This window comes from Fundulus heteroclitus, unplaced genomic scaffold (assembly GCF_011125445.2).
Source record: "Fundulus heteroclitus isolate FHET01 unplaced genomic scaffold, MU-UCD_Fhet_4.1 scaffold_43, whole genome shotgun sequence".
NCBI lineage: Eukaryota > Metazoa > Chordata > Actinopteri > Cyprinodontiformes > Fundulidae > Fundulus > Fundulus heteroclitus.
Genome location: NW_023396846.1, coordinates 1,046,876 through 1,066,384, shown reverse-complemented (window position 1 = coordinate 1,066,384; position 19,509 = coordinate 1,046,876). Strand labels below are relative to the sequence as shown.

The window sequence follows — 19,509 nt, the reverse complement described above, 5'->3', positions numbered from 1 at the left end:
TATTAAGCTCCTACACAGTTACAAGCAAAGTGTAAGACTGGAATGGCCTGGAAGTTTAAAACCTTTTTCCAGGCTTAAACTGTATGAATATGGATATAAACTGCAAGCAAAAATATTCAAAGAAGTTATTGTTGTTGGCGTGAAAGCTCAGAATTAGATGTGTGTAAGAGAGTGAAAAAAACTAACAAAAAACAAAACTTATGACTTTATTGAAATGTACATTTTTTATTATTTTTTTTGTATATGCATAATACCATGTCTATCTTTGTTGTAAAGGCGAAAAAATATATCAGAATGAAAACAGGTATTTATTTACACATTAGTTTATACATTGTGTAAAATCACAGCGTCATGACAAGTGATTTAGCCATTATAGGCCAGAGTTTAACATTTTATATACCCCAGAAGATGGCATCGAGTCATTTACCCCGTTTACACTACCCCTTTTTAACAGCGCCGAGACCAGTCAGAGCTCAGTTACCGAGATAACTATCAAGTGTAAATGGAACACAAACTGAACTGAACCAAGCTAGACACAACCGGACCGTGCTAAATGCAGACCGGTTCCATGTGTTCCATTCTCTGGCCCGGTTCTCTAATAACAAAGAGTGCATGAGCAGACCCCGTCATCTCCGTGCGATCAGCTGACATTTCAAACATTCATAAAAATACTAGCTTCCCTACTGTGACACGGTTTCCAGAGATGATTTTGCTTAGCAGCGTGATGAACCTCAGCGTCTGTCGTTGTTTCCTGCGTCTTTAAATCCTTATTAGACGTTCGTTTGTCTTATCCACTTCCCAAAAGCCAACTCTGTCAAGTAAATTTACCAAAAGTTGCCGTCTTCGCCTGACTCTCCGCTAACAACGGCGTTTCACCAAGCATAACTGCCTGAATGTTACGGGCGCCGCCATTTTTATTTGCTTCATTCCCTCCTTCAAACCGAGAGAGCAGTAGTACCACAGATCGCCACTAGGAGATGAGGAAACCAAGGAACCGAGATAGTGTGATGTGTAAACGGTCGTCAGAACCAAGCTTGACTTGGTTAACTGATCCAAGCTCGGACTGAGCTCAGCATGGATCGGTTTAACAAGGGTAGTGGAAATGGGGTTTATGGAGGATGTTTTCATTCCAATACTGAAACGTGGCCCGGTATCGGGTATCGGGGCGAAAAAATGACATTGGCGCAACATTAATAATAATAATATTAATAATAATAATAATGCATCAAACTTATATCGTTCTTTTTGGACACACAAAGTCGCTTTACAAAACAATTTTTAAAAACACAGAAATACACGAAAATTATTCTACAGAAAAGCAAGTTTAAATATGTGGGATTTGTAGTTCTGTAATGAGTCTGAGTTCTTGATGGTTTGGAGCAGCAGCAGCAAAATTCTGGTCCCCAAAAGCCATTGATCTGATGATTACTCAGAATCCATTTAAAATTTAAATATATTATACTAAATAAACAATATTTCTGATGAATTGTTTAATAGCAGATTTTTCTCCCTGTCTCCTCAGACTGAGTGGCTGTAACCTCTCAGAGAGAATCTGTGAAGCTCTGTCCTCAGTTCTCAGCTCCCAGTCCTCCAGTCTCAGAGAACTGGACCTGAGTAACAACAACCTGCAGGATTCAGGAGTGAAGCTTCTCTCTGCTGGACTGAAGAGTCGAAACTGCAGACTGGAAACTCTCAGGTACAAAGTTCTCCATCCTGTTGAAACCAGATTTCTTTCCATTACCTGCTAAAACATGATGGAAATATTAGTTCACTGATAGATTTATTAACTTTTGTCTGACCTTTATTCCCTATGAATAGAAACCAGACACAGTATAGGAGTGATTCTCAAAGGTTTTATTTTGTGAACACTTTGAAGAATGAAATATATTCAGGACACCCATCCCAACAGAATGTGTTAGAATTAGGGTTGTCAGTTTTAGCACGTCATTAACACGTTAACTTTGTTAGACCATAACGCCGACATTTTTTTTTGTCGCCGTTAATCTCGTGTCAAAACACGTACACCGTTCCCTAATGTTTTGTAATTATGTAATTACCCGCCATGCTCGTGGACTGTGTTTGTTTTACCCTCGGCGCTTTCCGTAGTTTCAAGGTGGCCAGAGACTGTAGCAAAACAGACCCGTTCACTGTTGCCAAGACTGCTTATTTCATGATACTTTGGGCTTCTTTTTTCTAAAGTCACTTGTAAATTTAATGAGTCGGGGGTTGCGCGTTTTTCGGGCATGTTTCTGAAAGTGAATTTGCTTATTCAGGCTCTAAAATAAGTGACGAAACAGCGGTTATTAAGAGACCTGCTTGCACTAAATATCCCTCCGCCATAGGAACCGAGGGAGTAAACGCAGGGAGAGCAACTCTGCCCGTATTTTCTGCAGTTTACTGCTGCAATAACGTGTGATAACTGCTGAAAGTAGATTAGGCGGGGCAGAGATTGGTTCTGAAGGTAACATTGCAGAAACCCAACCCATAAACCATACTTTAATGCTTATTAATTAGTTGTCTCTGTATTTGACAAACTATGGCTGAACCACGGTACCACACGAAGTACCTGGAGTTACTAAACAGTTGCTCTTTTAAGGGTATTAAGCTCCTACACAATTACAAGTAAAGTGTAAGACTGGAATGACCTGGAAGTTTAAAACCTTTTTCCAGGCTTAAACTGTATGAATATGGATATAAACAGCAAGCAAAAATATTCAAAGAAGTTATTGTTGTCCTGTTTGCGGTAAGGCGTATTGTGTCACTTCCTGTTTTCACTGCGTGAGCAACGGTTTGTTGCTCCTGATTCTCTCGCTTTTATCTTTAATCTCTTTGCTGTAACATCTGTTTCTAACACATAAGCACTTTTAAAACATTTTCTGTTGCTGCACATCACGCTTGGGAACTCCTCGTGTTTCACGTTCGGTTTGCTCTCTTAGTGTGGTATAAGGGCGCTAGCCTAGCTTTAGCCTAGCTTTAGCTCCACAATGGCTTCCTCTCATACTATTACTTCAGCTTCTCCGTCTCTGACTAAGTCTCCCCTTATCTCCTGCTCTCTGTGTCAAATGTTTAGCTATTCCTCTGCCTCCTTTAGTGATAATGGTACTTGTAATAAATGTAGTGTTTTTGTAGCTTTGGAGGCGAGGGTGTCAGAATTAGAGACCCGGCTCCGTGCTATGGAAAAACCAGCTGATAGCCGCCCCTCTGCTAGCGCGGAGCCACATAGACCTAGCGTTACTTTACTTAGTGGTCCTCCAGAAGCACCCGAGCAGCCAGGTAAGCAGGCCGGCTGGGTGACAGTTCGTAGGAAGCATAGCTCTAGATTTCAGCCCCCAGTTCACCACCAACCCGTCTGCGTTTCTAACAAATTTTCCCCACTCAGCGACACACCCGCTGAGAAGCCGATCCTGGTGATTGGGAGCTCAATAGTCAGAAACGTGGCACTAGAGACACCAGGGACCATAGTTAAATGCCTGCCAGGGGCCAGAACGGGCGACATAGAATCTTACCTAAAACTGCTGGCTAAGGATAAGCGTAAATACAGTAAGATTGTTATTCACGCTGGCGGTAATGACACCCGGTCACGCCGATCGGAGGTCACTTAAGTTGGTGTTGCTTCGGTGTGTGAGTTTGCTAAAGCAATGTCGGACTCCGTAATTTTCTCTGGTCCCCTGCCTGATCTGACCAGTGATGTTTAGCCGCATGTCATCATTCGTTGTCTAGGTGGTGTCCTGAAAACGACGTGGGCTACATTGATAACTGGAGAACTTTCTGGGGAAAACCTGGTCTGATCCGGAGAGACGGCATCCATCCTACTTTGGATGGTGCTGCTCTTCTTTCTAGAAATCTGGCCGGATTTATTAGTTCTCCTAAATGCTGACAACCCAGGGTCCAGACCAGGAAGCAGAGCCGTAGTTTAACACACCTCTCTGCAGCTTCTGTACTGTTACCCATCCATTATCCTATTGAGACGGTGTCTTTCCCACGGTCAAAACTTAACAGATCAAAAACTTATCTAAAAGGAACAAATCATAAAAACCTAATACAAATCAATACGGTTCACCTTGAACCTAAAAATAAAACAATTAAATGTGGTATATTAAATATAAGGTCTCTCCATCCAAAAACTAACTCCAAAGTTAGTTAACGAATTAATTTCTGATAAACAGATTGATTTATTTTGTCTCACAGAAACCTGGCTACAAGAGGACTACGTTAGTATAAATGAGTCAACTCCCTCCAATTATTCAAATTTCCACATTCCCAGATCTGTGGGAAGAGGAGGAGGAGTGGCAACCATCTTTCAGTCTCATTTATTAATTAGTCCCGGGCCAATTAATAACTACAGTTCTTTTGAACATTTAACCCTCAGTTTCCCTCATCCAAATTGCAAAGTAATAAAACCTCAGGCCCTTACACTCAGTTTTTGGATGACTTGTCAGATTTCTTATCTGATTTGGTGTTAAATACTGATAAGGTTATTGTAGTGGGTGATTTTAACATCCATGTTGACACAGAATGTGATAACCTTAGTGTAGCCTTTAAAACTATCCTAGATTGAATTGGTTTTGCTCAAAATGTGCATAAACCGACGCACTCTTGGTTCCATACTTTAGACCTTGTGCTGACATATGGCATTGATTGTGAAGAATTAACAGTTTTTCCTCACATCCCTGTCCTATCTGATCATTTTTTAATAACATTTGAGTTTAATCTAACTGAGTTCCCCACCCCCAAAAGAGGGTTCCATTATAGTAGATCTTTATCGGATAATGCTGTATCAAAACTTAAAGAGTCTGCCCCCTTATTAATATCCTCCGTATTGCAGAAATGCCCTGTAGATGGCAGCAATGTTGTTTCTTCCAATTCACAAATAGATGTCTTTGTAAACGGTATGACTTCGTCATTGCGTTCTGCATTAGACAATGTAGCTCCCTTGAAAAAGAAGGTGATTATTCACAGGAAGCTGGCTCCTTGGTTTATTTCAGAGCTGCGTTCCTTGAAGCACAATGTTAGGAAATTGGAGAGAAAATGGCGCTCTACACACCAAGAGGAATCCTACCTAATCTGGAGGGACAGTCTATTGTTGTATAACAAGACCCTTCGCAGAGTTAGAGCAGCATATTTTTCATCATTAATTGAGGAAAATAAAAATAATCCTAGATTTCGCTTCATTAAAGTTGCCAAACTTACCCAGAGCCACAGCTCTGTCGATCCATCCATTCCCTTAGCTCTTAGCAGTAATGATTTTATGGGATTCTTCATAAATAAAATTGATTGCATTCAAAAAAAATAATTGGCATCCTCCCAAACATGATTACCTCGTCCTCAGTAAGTGAGGCAGCATTGGAGGAATCCTTAGAACCTGCGCAGGGTCTGAACTGTTTAAAAGCAGTAGAGCTTTCTGAGCTATCTAAAATTTTAGCTTCATCTAAACCTTCTACCTGTATGTTAGACCCAATCCCAACCAAGTTGTTTAAGGAGGTATTCCCTCTGATCAGTGGTCCTATTTTAGACATGATTAATCTATCCTTGGTAAATGGATATGTACCACAGGCTTTTAAAGTAGCTGTTATTAAACCTTTACTTAAGAAACCATCTCTTGATCAAGATGAGTTAGTAAATTACAGACCTATATCTAATCTTCTTTTCTCATCTAAAATTCTTGAGAAAGTAGTTGCTAATCAACTATGTGAACATTTACAAAGTAATGACCTACTTGAGGAGTTTCAGTCAGGCCTTAGAGCTCATCATAGCACTGAAACAGCTCTGGTGAAGGTCACTAATGATATTCTCATGGCCTCAGATAATGGACTTGTGTCTGTACTGTCCTGTTAGATCTCAGTGCTGCATTTGATACAGTTGATCACAATATTCTCCTACAAAGACTTGAGCATACTGTAGGGATTAAGGGAAAAGCATTAGGCTGGTTTAAATCTTATCTGTCGGACAGATTCCAGTTTGTTCATGTTAATAATAAATCTTCCTCAAACTCTAGGGTAACTTGTGGAGTACCACAGGGTTCAGTCCTTGGACCAATTCTATTTACTATATATATGCTTCCGATTGGCAAATGATCAGACAGCATGGGATTAATTTCCACTGTTATGCTGATGACACTCAGCTATATTTATCCATAAATCCTGATGAATCCAATCAGTTACTTCGACTGCAGTCATGTCTTGATGACATCAAAAGCTGACAAGACAGAAGTTGTAATCTTTGGGCCAGAGTCTTCAAAAAATAAAGTTCTTAATCAATCACTTAATCTGGATGGCATTAACCTGGCCTCTGGTGATAAAGTAAAAAATCTTGGTGTTATTTTTGACCAAGACATGTCATTTAAATCCCATATTAAACAGGTTTCCAGAGTTTCCTTTTTTCACCTCAGGAATATCGCCAAAATTAGAAACATTCTGTCCAGGGATGATGCTGAAAAACTAGTCCATGCATTTGTTACTTCAAGCAGGGGCGGATCTAGGATTCTAGGAGATCAGGGGTTTAGCCCTAAGGGTGCAGATGCTGATTACTTTGTTCCGTCTTTTTTTTTTTTTGCTGCCTCGCACACAAAACTACAAATTTCTTTGTACTTCAACTCACCACAGCAGAGAGGCACGGAGAACCGTCTTATCCAATCCAATCCACTTTATTTATATAGCACATTTAAAACAGAAACATGTTCATCAAAGTGCTGCACATATAAAATACATAATAAAAAATAAATAAATAAAATTATAAAATAGACTAAAAAGTATAAGAGAACAATAAAATAATACAATAAATCCAATCCAATGAAATAAAATAAAATAAAATAGGACAATCAGCTAAAACAGTAAAAGACACATAGGACCATACAAGTCACGCAGTGTTAAAGCCAGAGAATAAAAGTGGGCCTTCAGACAAGACTTAAAACACTCCACAGTGGGGGCTGTTCAAACACAGAGGGGCAGAGTGTTTCAGAGTCTTGGACAAACAATAGAGAATGCCCTGTCCCCCCTGGTTTTAAGTCTCATCTTAGGAACCATGAGCTGGGACTGGCCCTCAGACCTCAGAGCATGAACATTAACATATGCCCCACCGTCCACTGAAAGAAAGAAATACAAAACAAAAAGTTATTGACCCTGATAATAAAGGATGTAAAATAAATAGGGCTGTGCATAAAAATCGATATAAAGATTAATATCGATATTTTTAAAAACGATTTAATATCGATATTCTGGCTTTCAATATCGATATACCTCCCAACCTCTAGGGGGCGTTTTTTTTTTTTTTCCCCAGTGTCCTGTCTAGCAATATGGCAATAGGAATTGATGTCTCAATGCCAGATAGAGCTCGACAGATTTTGCTTTTACAAGTGGAGCAAACGGCTTTCGCCATAGTGCTCCACTTGATTTATGCTTGTAAATAGCTTTATTATGATTCCTGCAAGGAGAATTTCAAATTATATGGACATGACAATGGGAGAGTAAAGGAAGAACAAAAAGTGAAAGAAGAAAAAAAAGAGTAGAGGTGAAAGAAAGAGGAGATAAAAGGGAGAGAATGATAAAACCTTCTTTGTCTGCTCCATCACCTGGAAAGAGACACAAAAAGAACAGCACAACCAACAGACATAAAGCAACAGATACACTCTAATAACACCTAGATGCCATTGCTAAATCATATATATTATTATGTAAGCTGACATGTGTAATGTGATATTTGAAAAAAGAAAGTGAAAGAACATAAATAAATAAATAAATAAATTACAAGATTACTGTATATAAGTGAACACTTAATACCTGGGACCCAGCACCTGTGGGAGATGTGAAAGTGCACTAGTTTAGGTGAAGATTATCCAGAAATAGCTTGATAGTGATTGTGGAGAACCGAAGACCCTAGGGGGCGTTATTACAGCGCAACCATTACAGTTCACAGCGAAGGAGAGCGAGTGAGACGAATTTGTGGAACGGCCGACAGGATTTTAGAAGCTCCTTTGACCCTAAAATCAGATGTTTGGGCACATTTTTGGTTTCTGTGACACGTTAAATGCATTGAAGCAAATGCACTTTATTTTCCTGTTAATATGTCTGTGATCAATAAATAGAACATAAACATAATATTTGGCTGATTTTGGTGATTGACTCACTGAGCATTAATTCAAAGTAATAAATATCGATATTGGAATCAAATCAAGCTGAGCTATGTATCGAGAATCGTATCGTATCGTGAGCTGTGTATCGAGAATCGTATCGAATCGGCTCATCCTAGATGATACCCAGCCCTAAAAATAAAGTACAATAATAAAAGGCATCCTGCTTCCTTACTGCAGGCTACCCGTGACACTGGCTGGCACATCAGCTGTCCTTTACTGCTCTGTTTTTCAATCCTTTATTTTTAAACCATTTTCTTCTCCTGTCTCTCCTCTTTTGCTTTCTCCCCAAATTTTTGTGACTTCCATTTGTGTTGATTTTTCCCTTAACGAGTACTATTGCTCCGAGCCGACTTGGACCTTGGATATGACACCACGTTCTCACTTTGAGCGTTTTATTCAACTTTCCATCGTCTGACTTGGATACTTTTCAACATCCTCGGACGTCCGAGTCGGATGGATAAACGAACGGACCATTTACCGATAACTGCTCTGGGACAGTTCACAGGCGTTCTAAGGACCGTTAATTACCGTTAATCCATCTGTTTTAATTTCCAAAACTAACATTTCATCAGACTCAGAGCAGGACAGAGGAAGGAGGGAGGCCTGGATACCAGAGATCAGATCAGGTGCTGATGTGTAGATATAAATGGTACAAAGCAGCGCTGTTGTGTGGAGCTGATGAACTGTTTGTGTTGGCGGAGCCAAAAAATATTTAAATCAACAAACAAATCACAATTTTTTGTCCAGTAATACTGTTAACTAATAAAATCTGTTTGTAGAACTGTTGTATAAAAGCTTCTTCTCTTTACCGGTGAGACGGTCAACAGGTGTTGTGCGGAATTCTGTTCCCCCGTGAAAATCTGTTTCCCCTGTGTTGGGAACGCGCTTTGCAGCCGTTTTCCCTGCGCTTCTAATTGATTTCTCGGTAAAACAACTCATTTAATCATGTCAAGGTTGTAACAGTCAGTTTAATCGGCAGCTGTTTACAAAATTGTAAAATTAAAATAAATAAACGGGACAAACAACGTCTCAGAATCAGTCAAAGCTTCCCATACCTGGTACATCAGTGTGTTTTGCAGCAGCTGTTGGCACTGCTGGTGGTGGTGCTGGTGCAGCCGTTTGCTTTTTGAAAAAGCTTCTGATATCCATTGATATTATCAGCCACTGGCCTATCCGTTTAAAATTTACCGCGGAGGTGCTCGACTTCTAAAAGCTGGCAGCGACGAAAGAAAACACTTCTTCTTCTGCACTGGAAGGCTACAACCTGCTTCCCCGCGCATACTGCCACTCTCTGGTGAATTTCAGTACTGCACATTTTACAACATATCAGCTCAGAAGCGAGATCCGGGGCTCTTAGGGAAACAACCGGGGCTGTAGCCCAAGTAGCCGCCCCCTAGATCTGCCACTGACTTCAAGGCTGGACTATTGTAATTATTTGCTATCAGGAAGTCCACAAAATGCAGTTTGAAGTCTTCAGCTGATCCAAAATGCTGCAGCAAGAGTTCTGATGAAAATCAACAAGAGGGATCATATTTCTCCAATTTTAGCTTCCCTTCATTGGCTTCCTGTTAAATCAAGAATAGAATTTAAAATTCTCCTTCTAACGTATAAAGCCCTTAATAATCAAGCTCCATCATATATCAGAGCTCTTATTACCCCGTATGTTCCTAACAGAGCACTTCGCTCTCAGACTGCAGGTCTGCTGGTGGTTCCTAGAGTCTCTAAAAGTAGAATGGGAAGCAGATCCTTCAGCTATCAGGCTCCTCTCCTGTGGAACCAACTCCCAGTTTTGGTCAGTGAGGCAGACACCCTATCTATTTTTAAGACTAATCTTAAAACTTTCCTTTTTGACAAAGCTTATAGTTAGAGTGGCTCATGTTACCCTGAGCTACCTCTATAGTTGTGCTGTGATAGGCCTAGGCTGCTGGAGGACATCAGGGTCTAATTTTCTCACTCTACTGATTTCTACTGTTCTTCAGTCTACTGTTCTCCAGTTTTGCATTGTATTACATTGAAATGACTGTCGTCATTTCAGCTTTTAACTTTTTGCTCTCTCTCTTTTTCTTCATAGTAGGTACACCTGGTCTGGCGTTCTGTTAACTGTGACATCATCCAGGGAAGACAGATCAGCCGCTATATAATGTAGAACAGATTACTGGATCAATGTGTGCTTCTGTGCTTGTTTTTCTCTCTTGTTGTGTCTCTGCTCTGTCTTCTGTAACCCCCAGTCGGTCGAGGCAGATGACCGTTCATACTGAGCCCGGTTCTGCCGGAGGTTTTTCTTCCCGTTAATGGGGAGTTTTTCTTCCCACTGTCGCTTCACGCTTGCTCAGTATGAGGGATTGCAGCAAAGCCATGTACAATGCAGAAGACTCTCCCTGTGGCTCTACGGTTCCCCAGGAGTGAATGCTGCTTGTCGGGACTTTGATGCAATCAACTGGTTTCCTTATATAGGACATTTCTGACCAATCTGTATAATATGATTGAACTTGATTTTGATTTGACACATTAGTTTATACATTGTGTAAAAATCTAAGCGTCATGTCAAGTGATTTAGCCATTGTAGGCCAGAGTTTAACATACTATATACCCCAAAAGATGGCATCGAGTCATTTACCCCGTTTACACTACCCCTTTTTAACCGTGCCGAGACCAGTCAGAGCTCAGTTACCGAGATAACTATCGAGTGTAAATGGAACACAAACTGAAGTGAACCGAGCTAGACACAACCGGACCGCGATAAATGCAGACCAGTTCCATGTGTGGGCTCGGCCCGGTTTTTCTCTGGCCTGGTTCTCTAGTAATAAAGAGCGCATGAGCAGACCGCGTCATCTCCATGCGATCAGCTGACATTTCAAACATTCATAAAAATACTAGCTTCCCTACTGTGACACGGTTTCCAGTGATGATTCTGCTTAGCAGCGTGATGAACCTTAGCGTCTGTCGTTGTTTCCTGCGTCTGTAAATCCTTATTAGACGTTCATTTGTCTTATCCACTTCCCAAAAGCCAACTCTGTCAAGTAAATTCACCAAAAGTTGCTGTGTTCGCCTGACTCTCCGCTAACAACGTTTCACCAAGCATAACTGCCTGAATGTTACGGGCGCCGCCATTTCTATTTGCTTGATTCCCTCCTTCAAACCGAGAGAGCAGTAGTACCACAGATCGCCACTAGGAGGTGAGGAAACCAAGGAACCGAGATAGCGTGATGTGTAAACGGTCGTCAGAACCAAGCTTGACCTGGTTAACTGATCCAAGCTCGGACCGAGCTCAGCATGAATCGGTTTAACAAGGGTAGTGGAAATGGGGTTTATGGCACTAGGATGTTTTCATTCCAATACTGAAAAGTGGCCAGGTATCGGGTATCGGGGCGAAAAAATGGCATCGGCACAACATTAATAATAATAATAATAATAATGCATCAAACTTATATCGTTCTTTTTGGACACACAAAGTCGCTTTACAAAACAGTTTTTAAAAACACAGAAATATATGAAAATTATATTACAGAAAAGAAAGTATAAATATGTTGGATTTGTAGTTCTGTAATGAGTCTGAGTTCTTGATTGTTTGGGGCAGCAGCAGCAAAATTCTGGTCCCTAAAAGTAATCTGATGATTACTCAGAATCCATTTAAAATTTAAATATTCTATACTAAATAAACAATATTTCTGATGAATTGTTTAATATCAGCTTTTTCTCCCTGTCTCCTCAGACTGAGTGGCTGTAACCTCTCAGAGAGAAGCTGTGAAGCTCTGTCCTCAGTTTTCAGCTCCCAGTCCTCCAGTCTCAGAGAACTGGACCTGAGTAACAACAACCTGCAGGATTCAGGAGTGAAGCTTCTCTCTCCTGGATTGGAGAGTCCAAACTGCAGACTGGAAACTCTCAGGTACAAAGTTCTCCATCCTAAATATTGATTCATGTTGCTTCAGTTTATTTATAATGAACCAGTTCACAACAAAAAGCAACATAAAGACGTGTAAAATCAGACAGATCCATCAATCTTTCCAAGGAGAACATTGGTGACTGTAAAGAAATCAACAATATTTCTGATGAATTGTTTAATAGCAGATGTTTCTCCCTGTCTCCTCAGACTGAGTGGCTGTAACCTCTCAGAGAGAAGCTGTGAAGCTCTGTCCTCAGTTCTCAGCTCCCAGTCCTCCAGTCTCAGAGAACTGGACCTGAGTAACAACAACCTGCAGGATTCAGGAGTGAAGCTTCTCTCTGCTGGACTGGAGAGTCCAAACTGCAGACTGGAAACTCTCAGGTACAAAGTTCTCCATCCTAAATATTGATTCATGTTGCTTCAGTTTATTTATAATGAACCAGTTCACAACAAAAGGCAACATAAAGACGTATAGAATCAGACAGATCCATCAATCTTTCCAAGGAGAACATTGGTGACTGTAAAGAAATCAACAATATTTCTGATGAATTGTTTAATAGCAGATTTTTCTCCCTGTCTCCTCAGACTGAGTGGCTGTAACCTCTCAGAGAGAAGCTGTGAAGCTCTGTCCTCAGTTCTCAGCTCCCAGTCCTCCAGTCTCAGAGAACTGGACCTGAGTAACAACAACCTGCAGGATTCAGGAGTGAAGCTTCTCTCTGCTGGACTGGAGAGTCCAAACTGCAGACTGGAAACTCTCAGGTACAAAGTTCTCCATCCTGTTGAAACCAGATTTCTGTCCATTACCTGTTAAAAACATGATGGAAATATTAGTTCACTGATAGATTTGTTAACTTTTGTCTGCTAAAAAGTTTATGTAAATATAAGTTTATTGACATTATTCATCATTCAAAAAACTGCAATTTTTACACTGTACAATATTTACAGTTTCTGTCCTGAAATATTTACACACATATTTAACAATCTATACAGCAACATATATTATATCTCTAATGTACATAACACTACTGTATATTGTACTGTATATATTTTTAATTATCTGGCATTTTGATATGAGTGCACTGGCTGGAGCTGGCTTTATTCTCGTTGTACATGTGTGGAACATGATGTACAATCACAATAATAAACATTCTGATTCTGATATATTCATCTACAGACAACTATACGTTACCTCAATGCAGAGAAGCTGAAAACAACCACCTGGGCCCCCACCAGTAAGGGGACCCACTGGTTACCCAGCCATTTAACAGTACCCATTAATTATTTATGTATGTTTAAATAAAATAATTAAGATTTACAATCACAAAGGTAACAGAAAAATGTAATATAATGCATCATCAACTTCTTCTTCTTTCCATTTACTAAAATGGACTATTCTGTCTGAGCACATAAAGATCCCAGAATGCAGTGCGCTGATTGAGCAGCAGGAGAGATGAAAACAGAGAAAGATGAAGCAGAGCTATCAAAGCAGAGCTGGAAGCTGAAGAAGTGAGAGAAAAGAAAAAGGTGTTGCTCTACCAAAATGGTCTGAAGCCCTGGATGTTTTCTAAACAGCCCCGGATCTCATTAAGAAAGACATTTAGATATTTGTTAAAAAGATGGATTAAACCACAACAGACATCTGGATTAAATATTTAGTTTAAAACAATCAGATTAGTTTTTATTGTATTCCATATAGTCACTACCTGCTCCACCATAACCTGGCAATGAGTCAAAAGAAAAAGAAGACAGAAAAGATTATTTGTGCACAGGCAACACTACGACTGCTCAACTACTCCCACAACCCGGACCCAGTGTTTTTGAAGGTGAAGTTGTTTGTTTGTGCTTGAATTTCTTTCTGAGAGAAATAATTTAATTATCTCTCAGTTTCCCACAATAAAGCAGAACATGAGTGAATGGTAGATATGTTGTCCTTTCCATGTCCCAATTTCCTTGTCATCACGTCCTCCAGAGTTGATTCAGCACATCCCAAACACACGCAGGCCAGAGCCCAGAGTGACAGGGAAACTAGTGATGAGACAGCAAGAGAATGGGATGCAGTAAGTGGGGAAAATATGGGGAAAAGTTGAATAAAGAGTAGAAGAAAGGGAGCACACTGAAAGACTGGATCTGACCTCAGATGGGAGATTTCCTAAAGACATTCTGCTGATTCTGCAAGTGTCAAATATGTGCTCACCATACGCTGGTAATGCCACTGATCCAAACCACTGCTTTATTCTTTATATCAGCTTCAATTATTGACTCCATCAATGATATTCAAGCGATCTAGACACCAGAACAATGGTTCTACTGGGACAACCAGTTTATCTTTGGTATTATAGGTCCAGTTTGAATTTCCCTTAAAGCTAGAACCTTCTGCAGAGTTTGTGTCAGTTTGCAGTTTCCAACCCAGTGAAGCTCTAGTCAGGATTCATCCGTTTAAATGTGTCAGATGTTACTTTTTATTACCTACAGAATCTGTTTTCTGTTCTGTTTTTTGCTTATTAAAACAACATCTTGTGTTAAATTGTGTGTCTGCAGCTTGTCAGGCTGTCTGGTCTCAGAGGAAGGCTGTGTTTCTCTGAAATCAGCTCTGAGCTCCAACCCCTCCCACCTGAAAGAGTTAGACCTGAGCTACAATCATCCAGGAGACTCAGGAGTGAAGCTGCTGTCGGCTGGACTGAAGAATCCACGCTGGAGACTGGAAGCTCTCAGGTATGGAGGAACAACGATATAGAGGAACTTTTTGGCAAAGTTTGAACTGATTTTACATATCATAAATCAAACCTCTTCAATTAAATCCTATCTATCCCTCTCCTACTCCTCTTATCACTTGCAGTTAGAATAATTGCAGTTTATTTAAATAAGTCTAAAGGTTAATTAGGAATAGTTTAATGCAGCTTGAATCTTCCACAGTGGGAAGATTCAAGATGATGGTGCAAATCCTGGCAGGCTCAGCATGATGCTCTTTTAGTGAATATTAATAATTTTCAATTAAGTAAGCACACCACAAATTTTTAATCAAGAGAAAAGATGCATCTTTGTCTTTGTATGTTATTTAATTCAAAGGCGAGAAACGTCTGAATGTTTCTGTCCCTTAATGTCTCCTAAATGCTGACAACCCAGGGTCCAGACCAGGAAGCAGAGCCGTAGTTTAACACACCTCTCTGCAGCTTCTGTACTGTTACCCACCCATTACCCTATTGAGACGGTGTCTTTCCCATGGCCAAAACTGAATAGATCAAAGACGGATTTAAAAGGAGCAAATCATAAAAATCTAATAAACTTCAATATGACTCAACTTGAACCAAAAAATAAAACAATTAAATGTGGTCTATTGAATATAAGGTCTAAAATTTTAGCTTCATCTAAACCTTCTACCTGTATGTTAGACCCAATCCCAACCAAGTTGTTTAAGGAGGTATTCCCTTTGATCAGTGGCTTTATTTTAGTCATGATTAATCTAGCCTTAGTAAATGGATATGTACCACAGGCTTTTAAAGCAGCTGTTATTAAACCTTTACTTAAGAAACCTTCTCTTGATCAGGATGAGTTAGTAAATTACAGACCTATATCCAATCTTCTTTTCTTATCTAAAATTCTTGAGAAAGTAGCTGCTAATCAACTATGTAAACATTTACAAAGTAATGACCTACTTGAGGCGTTTCAGTCAGGCTTCAGAGCTCATCATAACACTGAAACAGCTCTGGTGAAGGTCACTAATGACATTCTCATGGCCTCAGATAATGGACTTGTATATCTATCTTATCTATACTTGTCCTGTTAGATCTCAGTGCTGCATTTGATACAGTTGATCACAATATTCTCCTACAAAGACTTGAGCATACTGTAGGGATTAAAGGAAAAGCATTAGGCTGGTTTAAATCTTATCTATCCGACAGATTCCAGTTTGTTCATGTTAATAATAAATCTTCAAACTCTAGGGTCACTTGTGGAGTACCACAGGGTTCAGTCCTTGGATCAATTCTCTTTACTATATATATGCTTCCGATTGGCAAAATTATCAGACAGCATGGGATTAATTTCCACTGTTATGCTGATGACACTCAGCTATATTTATCCATAAATCCTGATGAATCCAATCAGTTACTTCGACTGCAGTCATGTCTTGATGACATCAAAAGCTGGATGACTTTAAATTTCCTGCACTTAAATTCTGACAGGATAGAAGTTGTAATCTTTGGACCAGAGTCCTCAAAAAATAAACTTCTTAATCAATCACTTAATCTGGATGGCATTAACTTGGCCTCTGGTCATAAAGTTAAAAATCTTGGTGTTGTTTTCGACCAAGACATGTCATTCAAATCCCAAATTAAACAGGTTTCCAGAGTATCATTTATTCACCTCAGGAATATCGCCAAAATTAGAAATATTCTGTCCAGGGGTGATGCTGAAAAACTGGTTCATGCATTTGTTACTTCAAGGCATGTGGCTGTAATGATTTGTGTGATCTACTGATATGAGGTTGTGATGACATCAGCTTATAATTTGTGTTTTCATTAGTTTATTATAGTTTGTAGAACCACACACATACAGAGACCTGAATCTGCTTATTAAAGAAAGCAGAAAGCATCACTTGGCCTGGTCATTGGATCTGGGGTCATCCAGGCATTTAACCAGAGCCCACCCTGAGATCACCACCATAGTGAGCTGGACATTAATTTTAGAAATCATCATTACAAGTGGAGCAGAGGATCCAGATTCTGGGAATGTAAAAATGAACTAAGAAACCTGATGTTAGAACAGACACTGAGGTGGAAATGATGGAGATGGTAAGAGGACTTCCAGCCTGCAGGACTCTGAGCTCCAAAGACAAATGTCAGAATAACATTAGAAAGATGTAAAAAAAACTGCTCATCACTAATTAAATGTGTTCCAGTGCTTTACAATCAGTAAAATTTTAACATTCATTATTAAAAAGTCCACAAATAATTTTCAACATGCCATTCTGATAAAATGTAAATAAAATAGATCCTTAACTCCTTACATCGTTATATCTTGAAACCTACCTGCCTCATTTCTTTCCTACTTCTTGGTTGAATTAAATTCCTTTTAAATCTAGATCAGCCAGAGTTAAGAATCGTTTTGGTCGTAACTTTATTCAGTTTTTATTTTATCACATTTGTGGAGCTAAATCTGGAGCTGCTGAGATTTGGTTCCCTTCTTTCCCTTTGACTCCAGACTAGATGATCCAGGTACGGAGCTGAAAGCAGCAGCTCAGAGTTCATGTGTGATTATGGAGAAAATGTTACATCATTCATGGTGGCTTTTCCTCCAAGATGGCAGGAGGTTGTTGTGATGAGAGGTGAAAACGTGGTAAATGTGTTTAAAGAAGCACAGATGGTTAAAATGTGTAAAAGACAAAATAAATCTGTAACTAGTTTTCTGAATAAGTGAAGATGTTTCAGTGACAGGAAGGAAAAAACAGGAGGAGGATGTTCAACATTTAGAAAAGATCATCTAACATGTAGAGAAGTAGAGGAACTGATCTAGAATATGTAGTAATAGAGAGAATAATAAATGAGGTTATTTAATTATAGTTAACTGTCAGGATGCAGCCTGTAGGCTGCATGCTGAGCCTCTCTCCCTCTCTCTCGTTCCTACGCAGCCTGATCGGTTTCACCTGGCAGGCTGCAATTAACCCCCAACTGCTTCCACCTGGTTCCACCCTTATTTAAACGTACCTCTTTCTGCTCTCGTCGCCGGCCCGTAGTGTTCACTCCAGCTCAGTCTCAGTCAGTCTCCAGTTCTGCAACTCAATTCCACGCTCTCCAGTTCTGCAACTCAATTCCACGCTCTCCAGTTCTGCAACTCAGTTCCACGCTCTCCAGTTCTGCAACTCAATTCCACGCCCTCCAGTTCTGCAACTCAGTTCCACGCTCTCCAGTTCTGTAACTCAATTCCACGCTTTCCAGTTCTGCAACTCAGTTCCACACTCTCCAGTGCTGCAACTCAGTTCCACGCTCTCCAGTTCTGCAACTCTGTTCCACGCTCTCCAGGTCTGCAACTCAGTTCCACGCTCGCCAGTTCTGCAACTCAGTTCCACGCTCTCCAGTTCTGCAATCCAGCTCCACGCTTCCAAGTCCTGCAACTCAGCTCCACGCTCTCAAGTCCTGCAACAGTTCCACGCTCTCCGGTTCTGCAGCTGTTTCACGGTCTCACGTCCTCCGCTCCAGAGTCTCCTCCCAGTCAGTCTCCCCGCGCTCCTCCTTTCAGCCAGCTTCCGCACCCTTCATCTCCGTCCATAAAGACTCTGGTTCTTCTTGTCATTAACCCTTCACTCTGTACAATAAAACTCACTTCAAGAACAAGCTCTGTGCGTGCGTGCTGTGTCCGAGTTCATCCAAAGACAAATCATGACAGTTAACTATTATAATCCTTGTAAAAAGTTAGATCTGAATAGGTTAATGCAGATTAATGGTGGAGGTAATCAGTAATATGTGGTGACTTTAATACACATGGAATATTAAGGGGAGGAAACAGAACAGATGGAAATGGAGAAATGGTAGAAGAACATTTAGAGGCTAATAATTAATCCTGTTGAATGTTGGAAGATGGTCCAGAACAGATGTTCATCCAGGAAATGGATCAGTCCTTGATTTAACACTAATGTCCAGGAATATTTCAGCTGGTTGTGAAATGGGATTTATTAGACGACTCGTCTGCAGGCAGAGATCATCACCCAGTTTTCTGTAATATTCTCCTCACTAAGAACGGCTCACAAGGAAAATTAAAGGGCCGAGGGTCTTTAATGGTGCTGAATAGGAACTGAATATATTTGTGAAAGGGAAGTTCACCAGTTAGATTCACATGATGAAACCCATTTTAAATTAAATTTTATTGAGTTTTTTAATTTTCTAAACAACAAAAAGAGAAAAAGAATAACGACCAGATCATCAACCGGTCTTGGTTCAGAGCTGTGTTGTCACAAAGTTTCAGATCCTCCATCTAACATTGATCCAATTACTAATTACTACCTTTAGTTTTATTGCATTAGTAACATTACTGCAGGTTCCCAACGCCTATAGAACACATTCATTTAAAGTCTGGTCAGGTTGGTTCTTCTCTCCATTTGGTACCAGGCCCAAACTTTCAGCACCACCAGTTGTAGGATGGAGGTTCTGCCTATAACCAATCAGTTGATCTGCATTTTAAGGCTGCAGTGAGCAGCAGATTGAAGAGGTAGAACTTTGTTGGTCCCTCTGACCGTCTGAGGTGAGACCCAACAATGCAGAACTGGGTTCTGGTGATATGTTGGCTTTAAAAGCTGCTTTGAAGCCTCAGATCCATCCATTCAGAACTCATCCAGCTTGGATCAGGACCATGTAGCCTAGATCAGTGGTTTTCAATAGGTGAGGCGCGCCTCCCCTGGGGGGCGCCAAAGAGTCAAAGGGGAGGAAGAAATATAAGACAGCGCTGCTGCTCAACTCTGAGAAACTGGTCATCAGCATCTGAACGGGCTGCATGATCAGTTCTGAGA

General features: G+C 40.2%; 1 protein-coding gene across 1 annotated transcript in view; it reads left to right on the top strand.

Moving 5' to 3' along the window:
• Positions 1-19,509, top strand: part of LOC118560415 (NACHT, LRR and PYD domains-containing protein 3-like) — a 123,510-nt gene that overhangs the window by 43,347 nt on the left and 60,654 nt on the right. The window contains exons 6-7 of the mRNA XM_036131401.1: positions 12,219-12,392; positions 12,597-12,770. Coding sequence (XP_035987294.1) covers positions 12,219-12,392; positions 12,597-12,770 — 348 coding nt within the window. The remainder of the gene's footprint in view (positions 1-12,218; positions 12,393-12,596; positions 12,771-19,509) is intronic.